At 40.9% G+C, this 18,574-nt stretch overlaps 1 protein-coding gene across 9 annotated transcripts in view; it reads right to left on the reverse strand.

Moving 5' to 3' along the window:
• Positions 1-18,574, reverse strand: part of mical2b (microtubule associated monooxygenase, calponin and LIM domain containing 2b) — an 85,212-nt gene that overhangs the window by 30,469 nt on the left and 36,169 nt on the right. For 7 of the 9 annotated variants that reach the window (XR_013808725.1, XR_013808726.1, XM_079684743.1 and 4 more), the window contains exons 4-14: positions 18,054-18,170; positions 17,115-17,216; positions 14,394-14,549; positions 14,156-14,256; positions 9,864-10,121; positions 9,674-9,789; positions 8,823-8,949; positions 7,473-7,560; positions 4,907-5,054; positions 3,911-4,107; positions 684-775 (exon numbers count right to left, since the gene is read on the reverse strand). Coding sequence is in view for 7 of the 9 variants with exons in the window: in XM_079684743.1 (XP_079540869.1) it covers positions 684-775; positions 3,911-4,107; positions 4,907-5,054; positions 7,473-7,560; positions 8,823-8,949; positions 9,674-9,789; positions 9,864-10,121; positions 14,156-14,256; positions 14,394-14,549; positions 17,115-17,216; positions 18,054-18,170 (1,502 nt within the window). In the remaining 2 variants the exon portion in view is untranslated. Of the gene's footprint in view, positions 1-683; positions 776-3,910; positions 4,108-4,906; positions 5,055-7,472; positions 7,561-8,822; positions 8,950-9,673; positions 9,790-9,863; positions 10,122-14,155; positions 14,257-14,393; positions 14,550-14,577; positions 15,172-17,114; positions 17,217-18,053; positions 18,171-18,574 lie in introns of those variants that run through there. The other 2 variants (XM_079684747.1, XM_079684748.1) reach the window with 2 other exon arrangements.

The raw sequence follows: 18,574 nt of genomic DNA on the forward strand, positions 1-18,574 counted from the left end.
TTCACTTTTCCGTTTGCATTTACAATTATAAAAATGGTGTGAATGTGGAGAATATCCTCGACAAACTTGAGTTGGAAGAATGCTCAGGTCATGTACTTCATTATAAATATTATGTTTTGATTATAATGTTGATCATTAAAGTGTTCAAAGCTGGTAAAGGTGCAGCTAGTTTGACTGACTTTGTACACTAAAGTCTGATTTAAGAGTTGATTATATTTCACATCATTAATCCAGTTCTGTAAAGTAACTGAAGGTATTAAATACACGTAGTGGAATAAAAGTACAATATTTTACAACTGAATTGTAGTGGAGTACAAGTAGAAAACGGCATTAATGGAAATAATGAAGTAAAGTACAAGTAACTCAAAATTGTACTTAAGTACAGTACATGAGTTAATGTACTTAGTTACTTTACACGACTGTGTGTAAGTACTAAAAACATGTGTTAGTGATCTTTTTTTCTGCAATATTCCAATATCCAACGGAAAAATCCAATCGCTTTTAGCCGAGGGAGCCATGCCATGCTAACCTCCGGGTCGGCCTATTGCTGCACGACTCTATTGTTAAAGAATGAGAAGATTCCATGAAGAAGGTTGGGAGGGGTCGGCTCTGTAATTCTGTATGAGAGCAGGAAATGAGCAACACAGAGAGAAGAGCGTTGGAGATGTGACAGTTATCTTTACCCTGGGCGTCCTCTTCTTGGACTGAAGCAGGTTCAGCACTCTGTGGTGGGGTTTAGCTGGATTCTCCCCATTATCATCTGGATCTCTTGAACCTGGAATACAAACACCAGGTTTCATACACTTTTTCACCAGTGATTTTCAATGACTTTTCCATGACCTTTACCTAATTTTCTATGACCAAAGAAATGACTTTTTCTCAGCGGTACCACTGAAAATGGTTTAATTTAACATGGAACAGGAAAATAAGGTCTGCATATGAAACATGTTGTGCCTATCTAAAACAAATCCAATAGTAGGCTTACTAGCTCCTACACGCTAAAGCCACTCAAGTCTCTCACCAGCGAAATACCTCGACAGTTAAATGCCATTTTACGTTTCATTACTATACGATACAGTATTTATTATAATTATAGTATTACTATTTTGGCGATTAGATAAAATATAAATTATATTTGATGCAACTTTAGTTACATTTCCAAAACTTTGGGAAAAATATTGTTTTCCATAACTTTTCCAGGGCCTGGAATTAGCATTTTGAGTTTCAATGACTTTTCCAGGTTTTTAATGACCGTAAGAACCCTGAAACACAGTCATATTAGGTTTACATAAAGCTCAGAACAATGTTCTTCAAATGCTTTAACCTAACATACTACTGAAACATACATACGTACATTTCAAATGAAAGCATCTTGAGAGAGGTTTCTAATCAAACAATGAGGATGTTTAGAAAAAGGGGTTAGACACATTTAATATACAATTTAGAAATAAAGCAACTTGTAACATGTTTAGGTACAAGGTACATTTCTATGGTTTGCTTATCCTCACATTCCAAGATGGGTTATTTTAGTGCATTTACTCAGGTAACTATATTTGCATACACATTTCAGATTCTTAACTTGAGTATTTTTACTAAGTATTACTGTTACTATGTAAACTTTTCTGAGTAATAATAATAATAACTTGAATTGATATAGCTCCTTTCATTAACCCAAGGTGGCTTGTACTTGTACTTCTTCACTTCCTCACCAGTGTATGTGAAACAGTACATCTTGATTTAAATCTAGAGCTCTGACCAGATACTGAGAGGTATTTATATTTATTCTGAGCTGAAAGGAAGGGTTTCCTTTTCGGATGCTGAACATTTTTCACATATTACAATTTGTTGTTATTTGAAGAAGTTACAAAACAACATCTGATGTTGATCTACTCATAAGCTATCTTTGCATAGAAGAATCAAACCGTTTTATACACAGTAGTTGATGACACAGCTCCTAGTAGTTGTATCAAAACATTTCCCCAGGATTGTCTAATTTGATTAAAACAAAGAAGCTTTCAGAATAACTTCAAGGATGCAATAATGACATGACATACAGGAGCTATATAATGGGAGGGGGGGTATATCCTCAAACCTTTCATACAAAATCATTAGAATTGAAAACAAAACCCACCGATGTAACTTTTCATAACAACTTATGACACCAAGGTCATTTCAGTAGAATTCCCACCAAATGGTCTCTAAAAAAGCTCGACTGGAGATCATTGATTTTCCCAGCCCTTCAGAGTGTGGATTACTGTGTGGTGACAGCAGTGCAGGTGACACAGAGGTCCACAGGACATTACCAGTAAAGCATTTCAAATTGAATGTGGTGTGACTGGAGCTGAGGGCCTCCAGACTTCTGCAGAGTGACGGCTTCCACAGACATAGCTTACATACCAGCCGTGTCTCTGGCAGGGACCGACCTGACCGCCGCGGTTGTGTAACGTGCAACACTAGCTCACACACTGGAGAAAATAGTCCCTGAGCCTCAGTTAAGTGAAAAACTACCGGATCTGTACTTTAACAGAATGTACTGAACACTGACTGTGACCCCAGTTAGCTTCTTTACATGTTCTTAGTTACAGTACATTACATGTTAATTTGCTAAAGCTGTTATCAGATGCATTTACTTTAAAGAGGACATATCATATATATAAATGCTCATTGTCAGGTTCATATTTGTAAGTAGTGTCTCTCCAGTGACATGTCTCCATACTTTAAAGTTCAAAAAGCTCTTTACTTTTTTCATACTGCCTGTGCTGCAGCACCACTTTTCAACCTCTGTCTGAAACCAGAGCCCAGTCTGCTCTGATTGGTTAGCTGGCCGACTGTTGTGATTGGTCAACCGCTTAGAGATGTCCCACCCCTTAGCATATCATGTACAATGTGTTGGACAATAGACATGCAAGTATTTCATAGTGATGTCACTATGTTAAGGAAGTGAATAAGGAGTCCAATGGAGGTGTTTCAAGCAGAGGCACAGCCAGTATGGGCAGTATCATGTGATTTATAATAATATTTTGAGTGATATTTCACCCTCTGTTAGGGAATAAAGGTTGAGGACATTCTGTATTCACAGTTATTTTTGGTAGGGTATAGTGTTACGCACTTTCTTGGGTGGTTAGTTAAAAATGTAACTGTGCACTGCATAACTCCCCTGGGTGTCACCCCACCCACTTGTTCTGGATGGCTGGATTCCACTTTCATACAGTAAAGTGGAATTATAAACTGGGGCTGAATACTGCTGTAAATTACATAGGCTACACCTAAAATAAATTGTCTAAAACTCAGTATAGATCAAATCCTTCAAGAGAGTATGGATGAAAGTTTGTCTCAATATTATTTGTGTGAACACATCAACAATGAGTGTAAATATGTAATCTGTAAATCTAAAACACCTTCAAAAATATTTAGAAATTCCCAAAATATTTTGAACATATAAAACAGATCTGCAAATATACCACAAATTAAAAACATGAAAGTACATCAAATTGAAAATATAATTCAATCACCCGGCCATTTTTGGATAGCAGCTGATGGCTTGCTGATTGACTGGTTTCACTATTTCAAAGTAAAAGTATTCATTGTAGTTACTGAGTTGTTTTCTTTTAAATAACCAGCCGCTCATAGCTGCAATCTTTATCTTACTATGTAAATGTGACAGTGAGTACTAGTGTGTGTGTATTGGTTCTAACACACACTTTCGTATATATTTCAATTAGAGTTGGCCTTTTGATTCAGATGCTGTACCTAGCCTCAAGGTATTTAGCCCCCGTTGTGTTGCTGTTGTAAGATATGAAGGGACAACACCCTCAACTATTCGAGAGACACATTTTCCTTAATGTAAGAACTAGCTAAGTAAATCAACCCGGTTTTGTTTCTCTGTGAGAGGTGCAGGAATGAGACTGACCGTTGTTGTTTTCTTGGGAGTTCCTGAAGGCCTCGTAGAACTTGGAGAGGTAGAGAACCGTCAACAGCTTGTCAGGTTCAGACGCAGCCATCTCCTTTCCCCTCGCTACCGGCTGGATGCCAAACTCTTGCTCAGCCACGTCAAACGCCAGCTGGTTGTTCCCTGCCATGTCCTCCTCGTTAAGAGAGTCAAAGTCACTGACAAGAACAAAAGTGAGTGATGGTTAGTGTTCGGGTTTTTATTCTTTCTTCAATCATCCTCCATATTCCTGGCACTGGTAGAGGAGAAAGATGGCGAAGTGACGCATGAGGAAAAGATCAAAACGAGAGGGGATGTTGCTTTAACTGATTGCGATGATGTCAGTGATGAAAAATGATAAAGCAATCTCATGCAAAGACAATATTAAAGCTAAGGTAGGTACAATTGGAGTAACCAACCAGACGTGTATGATAACGTGAACAGTGAAACCACTTTTAGCGAGTAGCGTTCTTAAGGAAACGAAAATAAGTTAGTGGCATAATTATTAGCAAACACAAAATAGGTGCTAAAAAGAGGAAGGACAAGAAAAGAGGGTGACTACTTAATGACTAAATTAGACAGAAGAAATGTGTTTTTTCTATAGGTTAGAGACACTCATGCCTCTGTGAGGCTTTACTAGCTTATATTTCTAATAATATGCGATTTATTTTATTAGATTGTGTGGATTTGATTTTTTTCTCAGTTATCTCTTCCAAAATAAATCCTTATTTAATAAGATTTTCTGAGAAAATAAAGCTTAACTGATCAACTCCTGTTTCTAAACTGCGAGATGACTACAGCTAACTTCAGTAGAAAGATTTTTGTTCTCATGCTTACTAATATTACTAAGCTGTTTGGTTCAGAAAGAGCCAGTCTGGACAGGTGGCTCTTCACAGTCAACCACAAAAAAACCCTCTAAGACCTGATTAACCGCCAAGATTTACATGTGTTTCATTTTGCCTTTGTGTGTGTTCTTACATAAGCTCAGGCCTCTGGCGGTGTATGAGAGCACACACGGCCAGGCCGTTCCTCCAGGAAGACGTGAGATCGGTGATGTTTACTCCTTTGTAGCCCTGAGTCTGCTTCTGACACCAGGTCAGCAGCCGGCCAGGACGCACCTCGGACTCTGCATGACACAATGAAACAAACAATAGTGTCAGAAACGTCCTGTCAAGCTGGTTGACAGGACGTTTCCCTTACACATACAGCAGTAATTCCATCATTCCGCATACCTTTGGGTTCCACTTGAGCCTTGTGACTCACAGATTTGGATCAACTCCCATGCTCCAAGCAGAGTAACTTGGCAGAAACTTCACAAACAGAGCAGGCATTCAGGTCAGGGCACTAACTGGCCTACTTAAAGGATATGCAGCAATTGCTTTGATGTGCTTGGAAATGCATAACTGTAACGTCATGGCGGGATTTCTTAGTTGATCTGTGACGTTAAGGAATGGAAATTTGTTTCATGGTTGAATTAACCTTATGGTTTTTCTTAAGACTGTAATTTGCAGTGCTGTTTCGTGTTTTATTAAAGGGGGTTTCTCATATATAGCCCCCCCTCATTGATTAAAATGGGATGGATTAAATATTGGAAACATCTTTGTATGTTGCAAGACAAAAAGTACCACAAACTGCTGCCTCGAAAATGAGTTGATATACACCCCCTTACACACTATAAACACAAACATTATATCCTCAATATATCTGCAAAAAACTGCCAATCCTCCATTGCCACAGTCCTTCATGGTGTCCCCCAGGGTTTAGTACTCGGTCCCCTCATTATGCTTTACAATCTTCCCCTGGGACAAACATGGTACATGGTATGTTTCCACTGTTATGCCGATGATACTCTATTTTACCTCTACAAGTGTGATTTTGAATCAAGGATGCAACAGAACTTTCTCAAGCTTATAAGCTTATCAGTTTTAAGCTAAGTGTATCAAATAGTCTTTTAGTTCAATGCTTTGGTTACACGGTCTCACAACTTCTTGAAAACCTCACTGTTTTCAAGAAACAGCAATATGCATGTGTTTCCTGTGTATACGATCAGATATACCCACTGTACACTACTTGACCAGAATCAAACAGGAAACACTATGAAGCGACCAAGCATAGTAGCGGCTGGAGACATAAACGGAGCTAAAAGTAGAGCAAATATTGGACTTCCATTCATCAGGCAGCCAGAAACACAACGTTAAGCCTTAAATCAGTAATGGGTGATTTAACTACACAATGACTTGAACCTCTTAGGGAGAAACCTCCATCATTGGAAAAAAAACTATATTAGCCCCACGATCTAACCCAAGGAGGTACACCGCGAGTTTGGGTATATTGTTATAGTGTCCAAACAGTGGTACTACAACTTCTGTGTCAGTCATGTGATGCCATTGGGTCCAAACATACTTTTCCCCATTGACTTACATTGGAAAGAGACATCTGTAAATCAGTGTATCATTTGTTTTAATGTAAATAAAAAAAAGACTTAACCGAAAACTGTAAACAGTCATTATTTACATTTAGATCTAGTTAATGTGATAAAAGCTGTTAACACATTTATTTTCCCTCTCCATTCATTTGACTGAGCCGAGACCAGATGTCACGTAGTGCTTGGGAGGCGGGGCTTAAGGGAAATGCAAGTGGAGTTGCTCTTTTGGCCCCATGAATGCAATGGATTGCCGGAAGACCCAGGGAAGATCTGTATTTTGTTTTTGAGAGGCAGGCCATTTTGGCTTCATGCATCACTGAGCAACTTTTATAGGAATATATGTAAATGGCCCCCCTTAAATGCTGTGTACATTTCTGTTGTCTAACCCTGCTGGTGCAGAGTAGAGCAGCTCAGCACATGTCTGTTGGAGGCGGGGTATTGGACCCTCATGTGAATGTAATGTTAACCGGATGTATTCTGTGACAAAGTGTATTAGCCTGTGACAGATAAGGCTAAAGCTTGCCCTCAGTGAGGGCTTGTTAGGCATTCACTAAGATGGCAAAAAACATTTTTCGAATAAGCTTTCAGGAGTTCACTGGGGTTTGTTAAAAATACAGAATGTTAAATTGGCACAGCCTTTGTTAAAGCTATCATGCGTCGTTGACCTGCTGAGTCAGTGTAAAGTAATCTCTCAAGTAGTTTTAATGGGGCTGCATGTCAGTGGTGACTCATGGGAGGATCAGATTACTGTAACGGCATGACAGGGAGCTTTAGATTAGAATACAGTCCCATGAGAGCGGTTAGCAGCAATCCTCACTGTCACTACTTTGTCTTATAATATTGATTCATCGACAGTTTGTAATCATAGCAGAATCAACTAATATAATACTTTCCCTATAATCACTTTATATAATCTTCATTTCAAAATACTTTCTGATTCTCTATTCTGACACATTTTACTGTCTTAAGAAATACTATTTACACATTTTTGTATTCCTCAACCATATATTATTTCACTCTCATTTTTTCCTGCAGCATGAGACTCAATGTGTCAGTCATCTATCAAGAGTTTGTGGTTAGGGTTTTGTGAAAATAGACAATAGATATTTTGCATCTCACCTATTTTGGACAAGTTCGCTGATCTACGTGTGGGTCCTCTTTCCATGCGACATGAGTCTTGTTGGCCATCAATGAACAGGTGACGCACCTGAAAGAACCAAATAGGGGCGATAGAGAAAAATATAGGAAAAGATAGAAAATGTTGGAAACACAATAACAGAGACACTTGTAAAAGCAAACAGAAGGATTTATAGGATTTGCAGTTGACCCAAATCTCACAGGAAAGGTGGGAACACTTTGCTATATAGTTGATCAAAATATTAAGTACTAGCTGTTGATCACAATGCAGAATTTGTAGAAGAATCAGTTCAAAAGCCATGTCTGAGCTTGCTGCTTTAAACCACAGTAGCATTTCTAAGTCATTGTTGAGTTTATTTTAGGTATGTGCCACTTTAAAAACATATGAGTAACATCTCAGATCTAGCATGCACAATGATAGAAAACTGTTCTTTATCAATCAAATAAAAGAGTTTAATCCAATATTATTTTTTTAAAGGAAGATCCACATTTCTTCCTTTTTTGTTTTCCTTTTATATCGGTCTTTAATCAAATGCAAGTGTTATGTGCAAAGGCATCAGCACTTTATATACTGTGAAGAAGACACTTTCATCACAGTTGGCATAGGGGCATGGTAAAAGGCACACTGAGGGAAACACATTAATAACTTTGCTGGAGATGAAATAAAACATCATTATTTGTTCAAGACAGCTTTATTTGAAGTCATACATAACAATGCTGTGCCAAAGCAACCTGCTTACCCTCTCGTTCAAGGTTGTGAAGTCCAAACAGAGCAACAGAAAACTGCAGTCTTAAGTAGAGGCTCAATCAGTGGAAACACCTGTGCTCAATTGGAGCATACCATGTAGTGCATGGGCACGGGTGACAATTTTCTTACAAGTGTTATTGTTTAAGGCTTCTGTGGTCAGAAATGTAGAATATGTTGACCTATTTGATTTATTATGTTTAATTAGTTTGAACTACATTTTGAATATGTTTGTAGATAAGAATAACAGTAATTAAGGGTATAAATAGTGGATTGTCCTATGGGGAGGGGCTTAACATATATAAACCTCTGGCCACAAGTGTTTTGAGGCGAGTCTGACTGTGGCTGTAGAGCAGAGAGGTACCAGTTATATTTATTCGAACTGTAAATATATATTGAGGTTTGTTTTCTTTCTGTAGATCCTTGTTACTTTGTGTTCTTTCAGCATTTTGGCTGTTAATAAAAGCACCTAAGGATACAGTTTTTGTGACTCTAGCCATCTTATTTAATTCCTAGTTTTTTCATCTACCCTTTTTGTAACATATACGATACAAATAAAGTGTGAGTATATAAAGTGTAGGACTGACCTGGTGTGGGCGCACACAGCTGGAGTTAAGGTTGGGGTAGCGGGTGGCAGGGTCAATGGCGTACTGTTCAAAGTGTTTACTGATGTTCTCTGTGGTGGTCTGAGGCAGCAGACGGTAGATACTCTCCCTGAGAACAATATATACCCATCAGATACTGCAAAACATACTGCAACAATATGTATAAAGAAAGCAAACACTGAGGCCAACCAAACACCACAACAAGTTGCTTTTAAAACTATAAACAATGACCTTTAAAGTAAAACCTACATCACTGGTACATTAACCAAACATATCCAGACTGCTTTATTTGACTACTGACACTCTCAATTAAATTAAATTACCATGATCAACGGTGACATTAAAGTTCAAAATGGTGACCCATCTTGAAACATGAGTCCCTTTGTTTTGCTGTGTAATAACATTCATATACACCTAATGTACACATGGGCATCATGGATAGTCCCCCTGCCCGCACATCACACATTCCAATTGAACCCCTGTGTCACAATCTGTCTTTCCTGTTTTATTTTGAAAAGTCTTCACCCCTCGTGTGATGTCTGTTTTTACTTCCTGTCTCTGTTCACCTCCTGCCCTGCCCAGCTGTGTCTTGTCCTTTGATTAGTTCTGCATGTGTTTAAGTTCTGGTTTTCTGTTGGTGTTTGTAAGATCTTTGATTGTTGTTTGTCGACTGTGAAAGTCCTGTTCAGTTTTGCCTTACCCTGCCCTGACCCGCACTTAAAAAGGTATTTTTCATTTAATCCTTCGTCCTGCATTTGGGTCCACCTTGCTCTGCCTCCACATGACACCCTGACAAGTGACAACTGCAGGAAGTTAACCTTAAGCCCACACACCTCTCAGCCAGGATCTCCAGGGGACTCCTGCCCTGGGCCCAGCCCCTCACCATCCAGGCACAGTCGAAGGCTGCCAGGAAGCCCCGAGCACAGCCTGTTCCCATCGGCCAGAAGGGCTGAAAGCAGAGAACATGACGTCAGCAGAAGCCAGAGTATCAAACATGACAACAACAGTCGCTGCGCCTCGTACCTCCAGCAGACTGTCTCCCACCAAAGAGACCAGCAGCTGGTGTCCGTGTTTCTTTCTGATCAGGGCGGCATTTTCCGAGGCGTACATGCTGGTGAAGTCAAACATGGCAACATCCTGCTGCCCGTAGTGGTTGATGGCGAAGTCAAGGGATGGAAGCTGGTAGTTTGTGCCAAAGTCTGCTGCTTCACGGGCGTAGGAGAGCAACGCTTCCTGGTTGACATTGTTGGGACTCAGCAGTCGCTCCGTTTCTGTGTAGTCCTGTATTTAGACAAAATCATTCAATTAATCAATTTAATATTGCAAATAGATATCCAAATATCACAACATTCTACTTTGCCTCAATGGGCTTTTCATTTCGCACAGCATCCAGAATGACTCCAAATCAATGACAATCTGGCTCCATGTCTACTGGATGTGTAAATAAGAGGGCTGGCAAAGCAAACGCTATAATAACGCTTTTGCGAAAATTCTTTTTAACGGTGCACATTTTATTAACAGGCGATTCCCGCCGCATTTTCTGCGTATCTTGGCCTGCCCCATATTTTGAGCAGAAATGCATCTAACATATGTTTAGGTAAGTTCACTAAAAAGTTTACGTTTCAAAATGTTCATGGTGCCCCTCTACACTTCACTGGCCTGATTTACCGTTATGAAAAGATGTGTAGTTAAGATTTAAATGAAGGCATACATTTAAGATGGGTGTGGTCTAAAATAAGGGTGCAGAAAGTTTGGAAGGGGCCTTTTTCCACCCTTAGAAACATCCTTGAAACAATTTGGGGATGTCTTAAGTGTGATCTCATCGCAAGGTGGTCTATCGTTTTGACTTTGTGAGAAGCATTATTATCCAAAAACAGAAAATGTCTTGAGGACCAGCATGCCAGGCTGGACAGAGACAAGGTTGATATTTTTCATGAAATGTAATGAAACATCTGACATGACAAAATGACAAAACTAAAGCAGGTAGTTTGTTGAAGGGTTGAGCTATACGTCTCTGTAGCTTTGGCCACATGTGTTCATGCTGCCGTACAGCTGACACAGCGAGATATCACTCTGCACTAACTTGTAATGTAATTGAGATGGAAAACACTAAGTGAGGTGTGTGTGTGTGTGTGTTTGTGTGTGTGTGTACACAAAAGGTGAGGGCAAGTTTCTAATTAGAGCCTGTTTCATTATAATCCACTGTGCAGGCCGCACTGCAAAAACTTCCCTGGTAAACACTCATTCCTGTCAACCCCCCAAAAAGCCTCTAGGTTTTAAATATAGGATTTCTGTGTGTTTCTGGCTTCTAAGTGTGTGTTTCAGGCTCTATTATTATTTTCGTCAGAGTTGCCAATATGTATCATTAGATGTGCTCTCATGTGACTCTGGACTGGTAACTCCTTGTTTGGTTTTATCATTATCTCGGCCAGGAGATCCTGTATTGAGAAAGGATGTCAGTGTGTGCATCTCAGTGTGTGCGTGTGTCTGACCACGGCTAATCTTGCATGCTATTGGACCAATCAACCCCATTAAGCTATTTGAGAGGACAAACTATGATTCAAGGCTATACCTACTGTAGCTACCATATCAGAGAGGCGGTTCAGAGTCATTTAGAAGATGTTGCTTATAGTGATGCCCTTTGCTAGAGGTGCATAAATAATCCAATTGCTATTGCGATGATAATTTTAGATTCCCGCATTGATGTGAAAATAATCCTCCCGATCAAGTGGGCGGGGCCTATGGGGATATTCCGTTTAAAGTCCTTATCTTGCGTAATTTACTGTAGCTGAAAGATCATAGAACTGTTTCAAAATGCATTAACTTGTTGGGTCTTATTCCAGTAACACGTGATATAGATCGAATATCGTTTCCTATTTGCTTTAAATCACTTGTTAATATCGGGAAAATGGGTTAAATTCAGAGGTATCCAGAAAAGTCTGGATTCAAACTTGCCGCTGCTTGGTGCTGTGTCGTGACGTCACGTGTGGTTCCGCGAATCCTGGTGAGTTCAGCCCGTCCCAGCATCACACAGTGTAGCATTGCTGGTATAGCCGCATGTCAACTTTGTGTATCAGTGTTTATCTCCGAGTTTGTCTTGTTTTTTCCGGATCATGGTGAAGAGGTGTGTCGTTGGCGGGTGTAGCAACACCAATCGGGATGGTTTTACCGTTCATTTGTTCCCGAAAGAGAAGGTTTTACGGGAGAAATGGGAGCGATTTGTGCGATCCGGACGGCAGCAGGGAGCCAGACAGCGGCAGCCGGGAACCACACGTGACGTCACGAAATGGCCTGCTTCCAGAAGCAAAGTTTTTTTATTGGACCTAATATTTTTCCTTTTTTTACATATTATTCAGTATGAAATAAAGAAACATACATTGACTATCTGTTGCATACACCCCCCAGAAATCAACTGCCAAAAAAAGTTTTTAATGTAAGATAAGGACTTTAAAGCAGGGGTCGGCAACCCGCGGCCCTTTAAACCCTCTGCTCTGGCTCCCTTGAGCTTAGACAAAAATAAGAAGGAAATAAAATAAAAGTATTTTTAGGACTATTTATATTTTGTTGCATGGTTGAAAATGTTTCGTATCTTGTATTTTGAGGTGATACTCTGACACATAAACAAAAAACAAAACGGTTTTAATTAGGTCAACTAAAATATGCGTCACATCCTGCTACGGTCCCGCGCGAGCGCCTTTTCCTGCGGGTGAATAACCTGACCCCCGGCTCGATGGGCGAACTATGGATAAATAAAATAAAAGTAACGGAGGAACACAGGATTTAATTCTGTATGGACAGAGTTATATGGTTTCACAGCAAACGATGCTGGTTTACCGGTATGTTTGATATGTAGAGAGAAGTTGTCAACGGTGCTGCAGCCTTTAAGTATCGAGGAACAAGAAGGGAGAGGAAGACAGCTGACAATCTTCAGTCATAATTCAATGGGGTATGTCATTTATTTCAGAAAACACTTTTTGTTATATTCCATGGAAGGCTCTTAAAGTCCCGATAGCAATGAATATATTAAATGCTTTGACAATAAATACATACAAAAATTAATCTCTGGAAGCCGTAGCGCTGTAAAAAGCACGACCAATCATCTGAGCCGGCCCGGCTAAAGTAACTGGATGGCCTATCGGCCTGTCAGCCTTCCATCTCTGCACAAACTTATCTCGTGGCCTCATTGATGATGCACGTTCGTGTGTGTTGGAGGAGGGACTCTGTAAGAAAGTCTGAAGGAAGAGGCATATTTTTTCCGGTTGTGTATTTTCAAATTCGAGCGCACTCGAGCTGGTTTCTCCTTTCTTACCTACCCTACCTTTAACTCTTTTTAGGGTGCAGCTATGTTTTATTTATTTCAAAGGGGGCCCATTTTAATAATATTTGTTTTCCCTTCAAATGTGCAGAGGACTCCCCAAGTGCTGTTTAATTTATTTTAAAGTAGGCCTGTGTATTATTTTTAATTTTCCTTATAGGAGTTCTTTGTTTCTTATTAGAGGTTAACAGTTTTATATAATGTAATAAATAGCCTAACAAATGCAAAAAAACTGTAGTTTTTGTCTGATATAACAATAAATACAACTTTATTAGCTATCATGCTATGAAATATGTTTTGCGGCTCCAGACAAAAAAATGTTTGGGAAAAAGGAGAAAAATGGCTCTTTTGGTCAAAAAGGTTGCAGACCCCTGGTTTAAAGTGATGTTTAAAACTCAGTTAATGGGGCACGTTCACTGGCGCTTCCACAAACAACAACCAACATAATTATTACACTCAAATGAAGTACATTATTCAAGTTTACATTAACTTTGGATAATAACACGGGAGAAATGAGCGGAAGCGGCGAAGCGCTCTCTTTTCCTCTCTCCCTCTCTCCTGACAGCCGGTCAGTATCTCATGCAGCTCACTGATCCAGTAATGAGTGACCCGACAGTGAAGAATACATATATGTATAACTAGTTTAGCTTGTTCCAGAGGTAGATCAAATAGCTAAGTGTGTTAGTTCTAACTCTTAGTGTGTGTTGCTCCGCTCACCGGTCCGTAACAGCGGGCAGAGCTGCAGGATTTCTGCTTCACACACGTTGCATACCGCTATTTTATTGTCTTTTTCGGACACCTTCAAATACTGCCAGACCGGTGAAGCCATTTTGGCGAGCTTGTTTTGCCGCACACAGAGAAAAGTGTCGTGTATTTTACGTCATGTGATCGGCTCTCGCGATCGGCATTTAAAGAGAGCACCGATCGATCGGCAGAGAGTGAATATCGGCCGGTATCGATTGGCGGTCGATCGATCTGAGCATCCCTAGTGGTAGCTCACATTTATGATGACCCCTTTGTCCAGAAGACTCTGCTTTTTGGCCGTCATGACAAAGTAGTGGGTGTGGTCTCTGTAGTAAACGATGTTCTCCAGGTCAATACCTGAAACAGGAGCAGACAAACAAACAATACTTAGAAGGCTGTAAAAAGGCTTAACAGTGGGAGAGGCAAACAGACAGGCCAGCATTGTATACAACTCAAACAGAGTAAATTGGTTGCTGGTAGACATTTTCTTTCACCTGTCTCCTCCCTGAGTCCCAGAAAGAACTTCTGGTTGAAGATGAAGGCCACACCACTGATCTCCTCCACTTTGGCCTCTGCTGTGGTGTTCCTGTTAACAAAGTTAGCCGTGATGGCGATGGCCAACTTCCCTCGAAACTCTTTGCGACCAAAACCTGCCGAGAGGAAAAACTGTGACCAGACCATAGCAGAACCACACACAGATGAATAGGCTAGTCCAAACCAATTACAACCATGGATCCTTAACACCAACCCTAACCCTGATTTGACCCTTATGCTAATGCATCACATTTACCACTTTTAAACTGAAAATAACAAATACTGCAGTGATGCAACATTTGTCATACAAAGGTGGGTACAGAACAAATCTAGGCTGCGGACAAACTGACAAGAAAAGTAGGTCTTATGTCTTTTCCCAACCACTCTTCGTAACCCCTAGATTCCACCGGGTCCGTCTGCACCGCGGCGTTCACAGCTTGGCGGTCACTCTAGTCCAGCGGTTTTCAAAGTGTGAGGCGCGCCTCCCCTGGGGGGCGCCAGAGAGCTTCAGGGGAGCCGCAGCGTGAGACACAAAAGGAGAAAAAGATGAGTAAAGTGACACTTGCCCACTTGTGGCTGTCTGTGGAGACCGAGTTCCCCCACCTCGCCAAAAAGGCTGTAAAAGTGCTCATTCCCTTCCCCTCCACCTACCTGTGTGATTGCAGGTTTTCCGCATTGACTTTGATCAAAAGCAAGTACCGGTCAAGGCTGCAGCCAGAGGATGATCTGCGTTTATTCCTGTGTGCATCAAAGACGCAGACTCATTGTTCCCACTAAAGTACGGGTGAGTGTAATAAGGAGGCAAAGTTGACGTTCAGTGTGTTGCCGGGAGCATATAAGGATTTATCCACCATGTTGAAAATGTTAAAAAATATATGTCTTGAGAACACGGCGTGCGGAAATATACGGGTCGTGCTGCAGCTAGATGTGCCTGTCCTCTGTAAGAAGGTGTCGGCGACTGACATGCAAGGAAGAACGGCTGTCCCTGCAGGCTGTTCCGACTTTAACAACTGGATTAACTTCCAGGGTAGTGAATTGAACATGCAATTGTAATTGGGTGTGTGGTATATTTTCATGCACGGACACGCATCTTCCACAACACACAAACTGAACAACACTCAATTTTCCGATCGCTAACAGTGTCCTTGCGATCTTGTTATAAAAACAAGTGCACGTTACTGATGCAATATGGTTGAGACCATTCGGGCTTATTCTAGAGGGGTGCAAGGAATAGTCCAAGTAGTGGGGGAGTTTTATACAATATGTTTAAAACATAAAAATAAAAAGGTTTTAAAAAGTTATTGTTTAATGTTTTAAGGGGGTGACGCTACTCAGCCAATGAAATCGGTGCAGTCAGCACGATAGATTCAAACACACACACACAGAGACGAGACAAGAGGAGAGAAACAGTCGGAGTAATTTCAAATGGCGGAAGGTAGACAGCAAAAACAGAGCATTTCATTACATTTTCTCTTACTGGACCTCTTTGAAATGCAATTGAATACCCCTGCATTATAGCAACAACAATAATAATAATAATAATAATAACAGCAATAATAATTGGGAGGGGGGGCGCGGCTGTTCTTATGTTCTCTGAGGGGAGGGTCACCTACCCACATTTTGAAAACCCCTGCTTTAGTCAATGGGTGCTATTCCACCAGACGCGCCGCGTTACGATTAGAAGCGTCCCAGAAGTGTCCCAGACGTGTCCCAGAAGCGTCTTGGCGCTGGGCTCCGCAAAAAATAGGTGGCAGGAAGTGAAACGGTCAGAGCATCCAGTCAATCCCCAAAATAAACTAATGTTGCAGACCCTATCCCTATGTAGTCTTTCAAGTAGGAGGAGAAATGCCAGCTTTCTCCGCCGGTTTACAGGCACTATGTAAATTATATATATAGAATAATTATGATGATGAATTAATTTTTTTACCACTAAAATACAGCAACACATCTTTGATTCATGTCGTTTATAACTGGGATATTACAATTATTATTAACTTTGTCTTTTTGCATAAAGTAGCCTGTCCAGGAAATATGCCCAAATCAACTAAATCTGCGAGCCGGCACGCAAGACGCTCGGCAACCGCGTTGGGTATGACGCTGTTCGGAGGTTGGAACAAAACCGCGGCGTAAACGTAACGTGGCACAGACGGACCCGGTGGAATCCCGGGGTAAGCCTCAGTAACAATGACATTGGGTTAAGGAAATAAGTGAAGAATAAGGGGCCGTCTATATTTTCTACCCACTTATGTTTACAGAACTAAAGATAGCTCTTAGCTGTGATTGGTTGTTCCTCGTCACATGACAAATGTGCGCTGCTCCGTTCCAAAATGTCCAAATTTGTCATCAGGATTTAGGAAAAGACAACGGCATTGCTAAAATAATCCAACTACGAAAAGTAACATTTTCAGTAGAAGGACAAACCCTGCGTTTGTCGTCATGACCGGTTGTTTCCATGAAGGGACACTTGTTGCCGCAAGGACTTGTGGGACAGCATTATTTCCTTTCCTTTTGCAAAGGATGCTTGGGTGTATCCTATGCTAAAGGAGATAACAAATGAAGCATTAAAGCTCCTTTCCTATGATCTAGAGAATTCTAACAGCTCTAATCATGGCTGCTACTTCATCAATCGATTGCCATAAATAAACCCAACTCCTGTTGTGAGTTATTTCCCTCTTGCTCACCGTCTAATGTGTTTTTGCGTCCGTCAGCTCCAATCACTACATCAAAATCAAATTCTGAAACAGGATGGCTGGAGGGCCGGACTTCTGCTCGCCAACCAGGACCTGAGGAGGAATACAGCAAAGCATTGGGGGCCACTTCAAATGGATTATACAGTATACCATCACATACACGTTATCTAAAGAGAGTGCGAGTAAATATCTTGTATCTAAAGGAGAGGCAGATGACAGGAGGCTGGGGCAAAGGTCTTGCTGGAGGACAGTTATAATACCTACTAGGAACTCAATAGGGTTTCTTGTGGTGGGATGTTTTTTTCTAACCACATGAGGCTTTGTGGTCATTTCTTAACTGCCGTATATAGCAGCTACAGGGTGTTGCTTATTCTTCTCGTTGGACCACTGGGTATGATTGTGTTCCTGTGTTTATGACTGGAGCTTTAAATAATGAAAAAAATCCCCATACCCCATATTTAGGACACTCAAAACACCACAAAAATGTAGCTACCAGCAGACTATCAATAGACTTTTTTCCATAGATATAAACGCTGCCAGTGCAAATGCCTCCTCTCTAGGAAACCTTGTGATCACTTTAGCATATGTATTGCTTTCCATATATAGCATGGGTGATATGCAGGAGAGTCCCTGCCACTCGTGACCCTTTCTCACACACACACACACACACACACACACACACACACACACACACACACACACACACACACACACACACACACACACACACACACACACACACACACACACACACACACACACACACACACACACACACACACACACACACACACACACACACACACACACACACACACACACACACACACACACACACACACACACACACACACACACACACACACACACACACACACACACACACACACACACACACACACACACACACACACACACACACACACTCACCATCCTCAGTCTGCTCTGCTGGTGGCTCCACAAGCTTGACAAACTCAACGTTGACATGGATTTCCACTCCCAGAATCAGACTCACTTTGAGGAGCATCAGCTGGAGCTGGCGGATACCTGCGGTGGAAACACATCAATACACACACAGGCTGATATTGTATAACCAAAAAGCCCCAAACTCAAGGCTAGCGCTAACTGTAGGTGCAAACACGCATTTTAGCCTTTGCAAACCATTTACCTGCACAAAAACCTATACAACAGGAGATGGAAAACCCCAAAAAACATCATCAGAGCCTTCGATTTTTGGGCAGGGCCTAATTTCTTACCTTTATTTCTGTCTATGAATTCTATGTATTAGACTTTTGTTTCTGGAAATCTAATGTGATCGTTCTAATTAAGCATATGTGTAACGACGCCTAAAAATGTAATCTGCCTCTCAGCAAAAAAGTAGATTTATAGCTCTTCAACTGTAGTTCATGGGATATTTTTTCTCAATAAGTGGTGGTAAAATGTCTTTGTGC

Source organism: Notothenia rossii, assembly GCF_949606895.1.
Source record: "Notothenia rossii genome assembly, chromosome: 5".
NCBI lineage: Eukaryota > Metazoa > Chordata > Actinopteri > Perciformes > Nototheniidae > Notothenia > Notothenia rossii.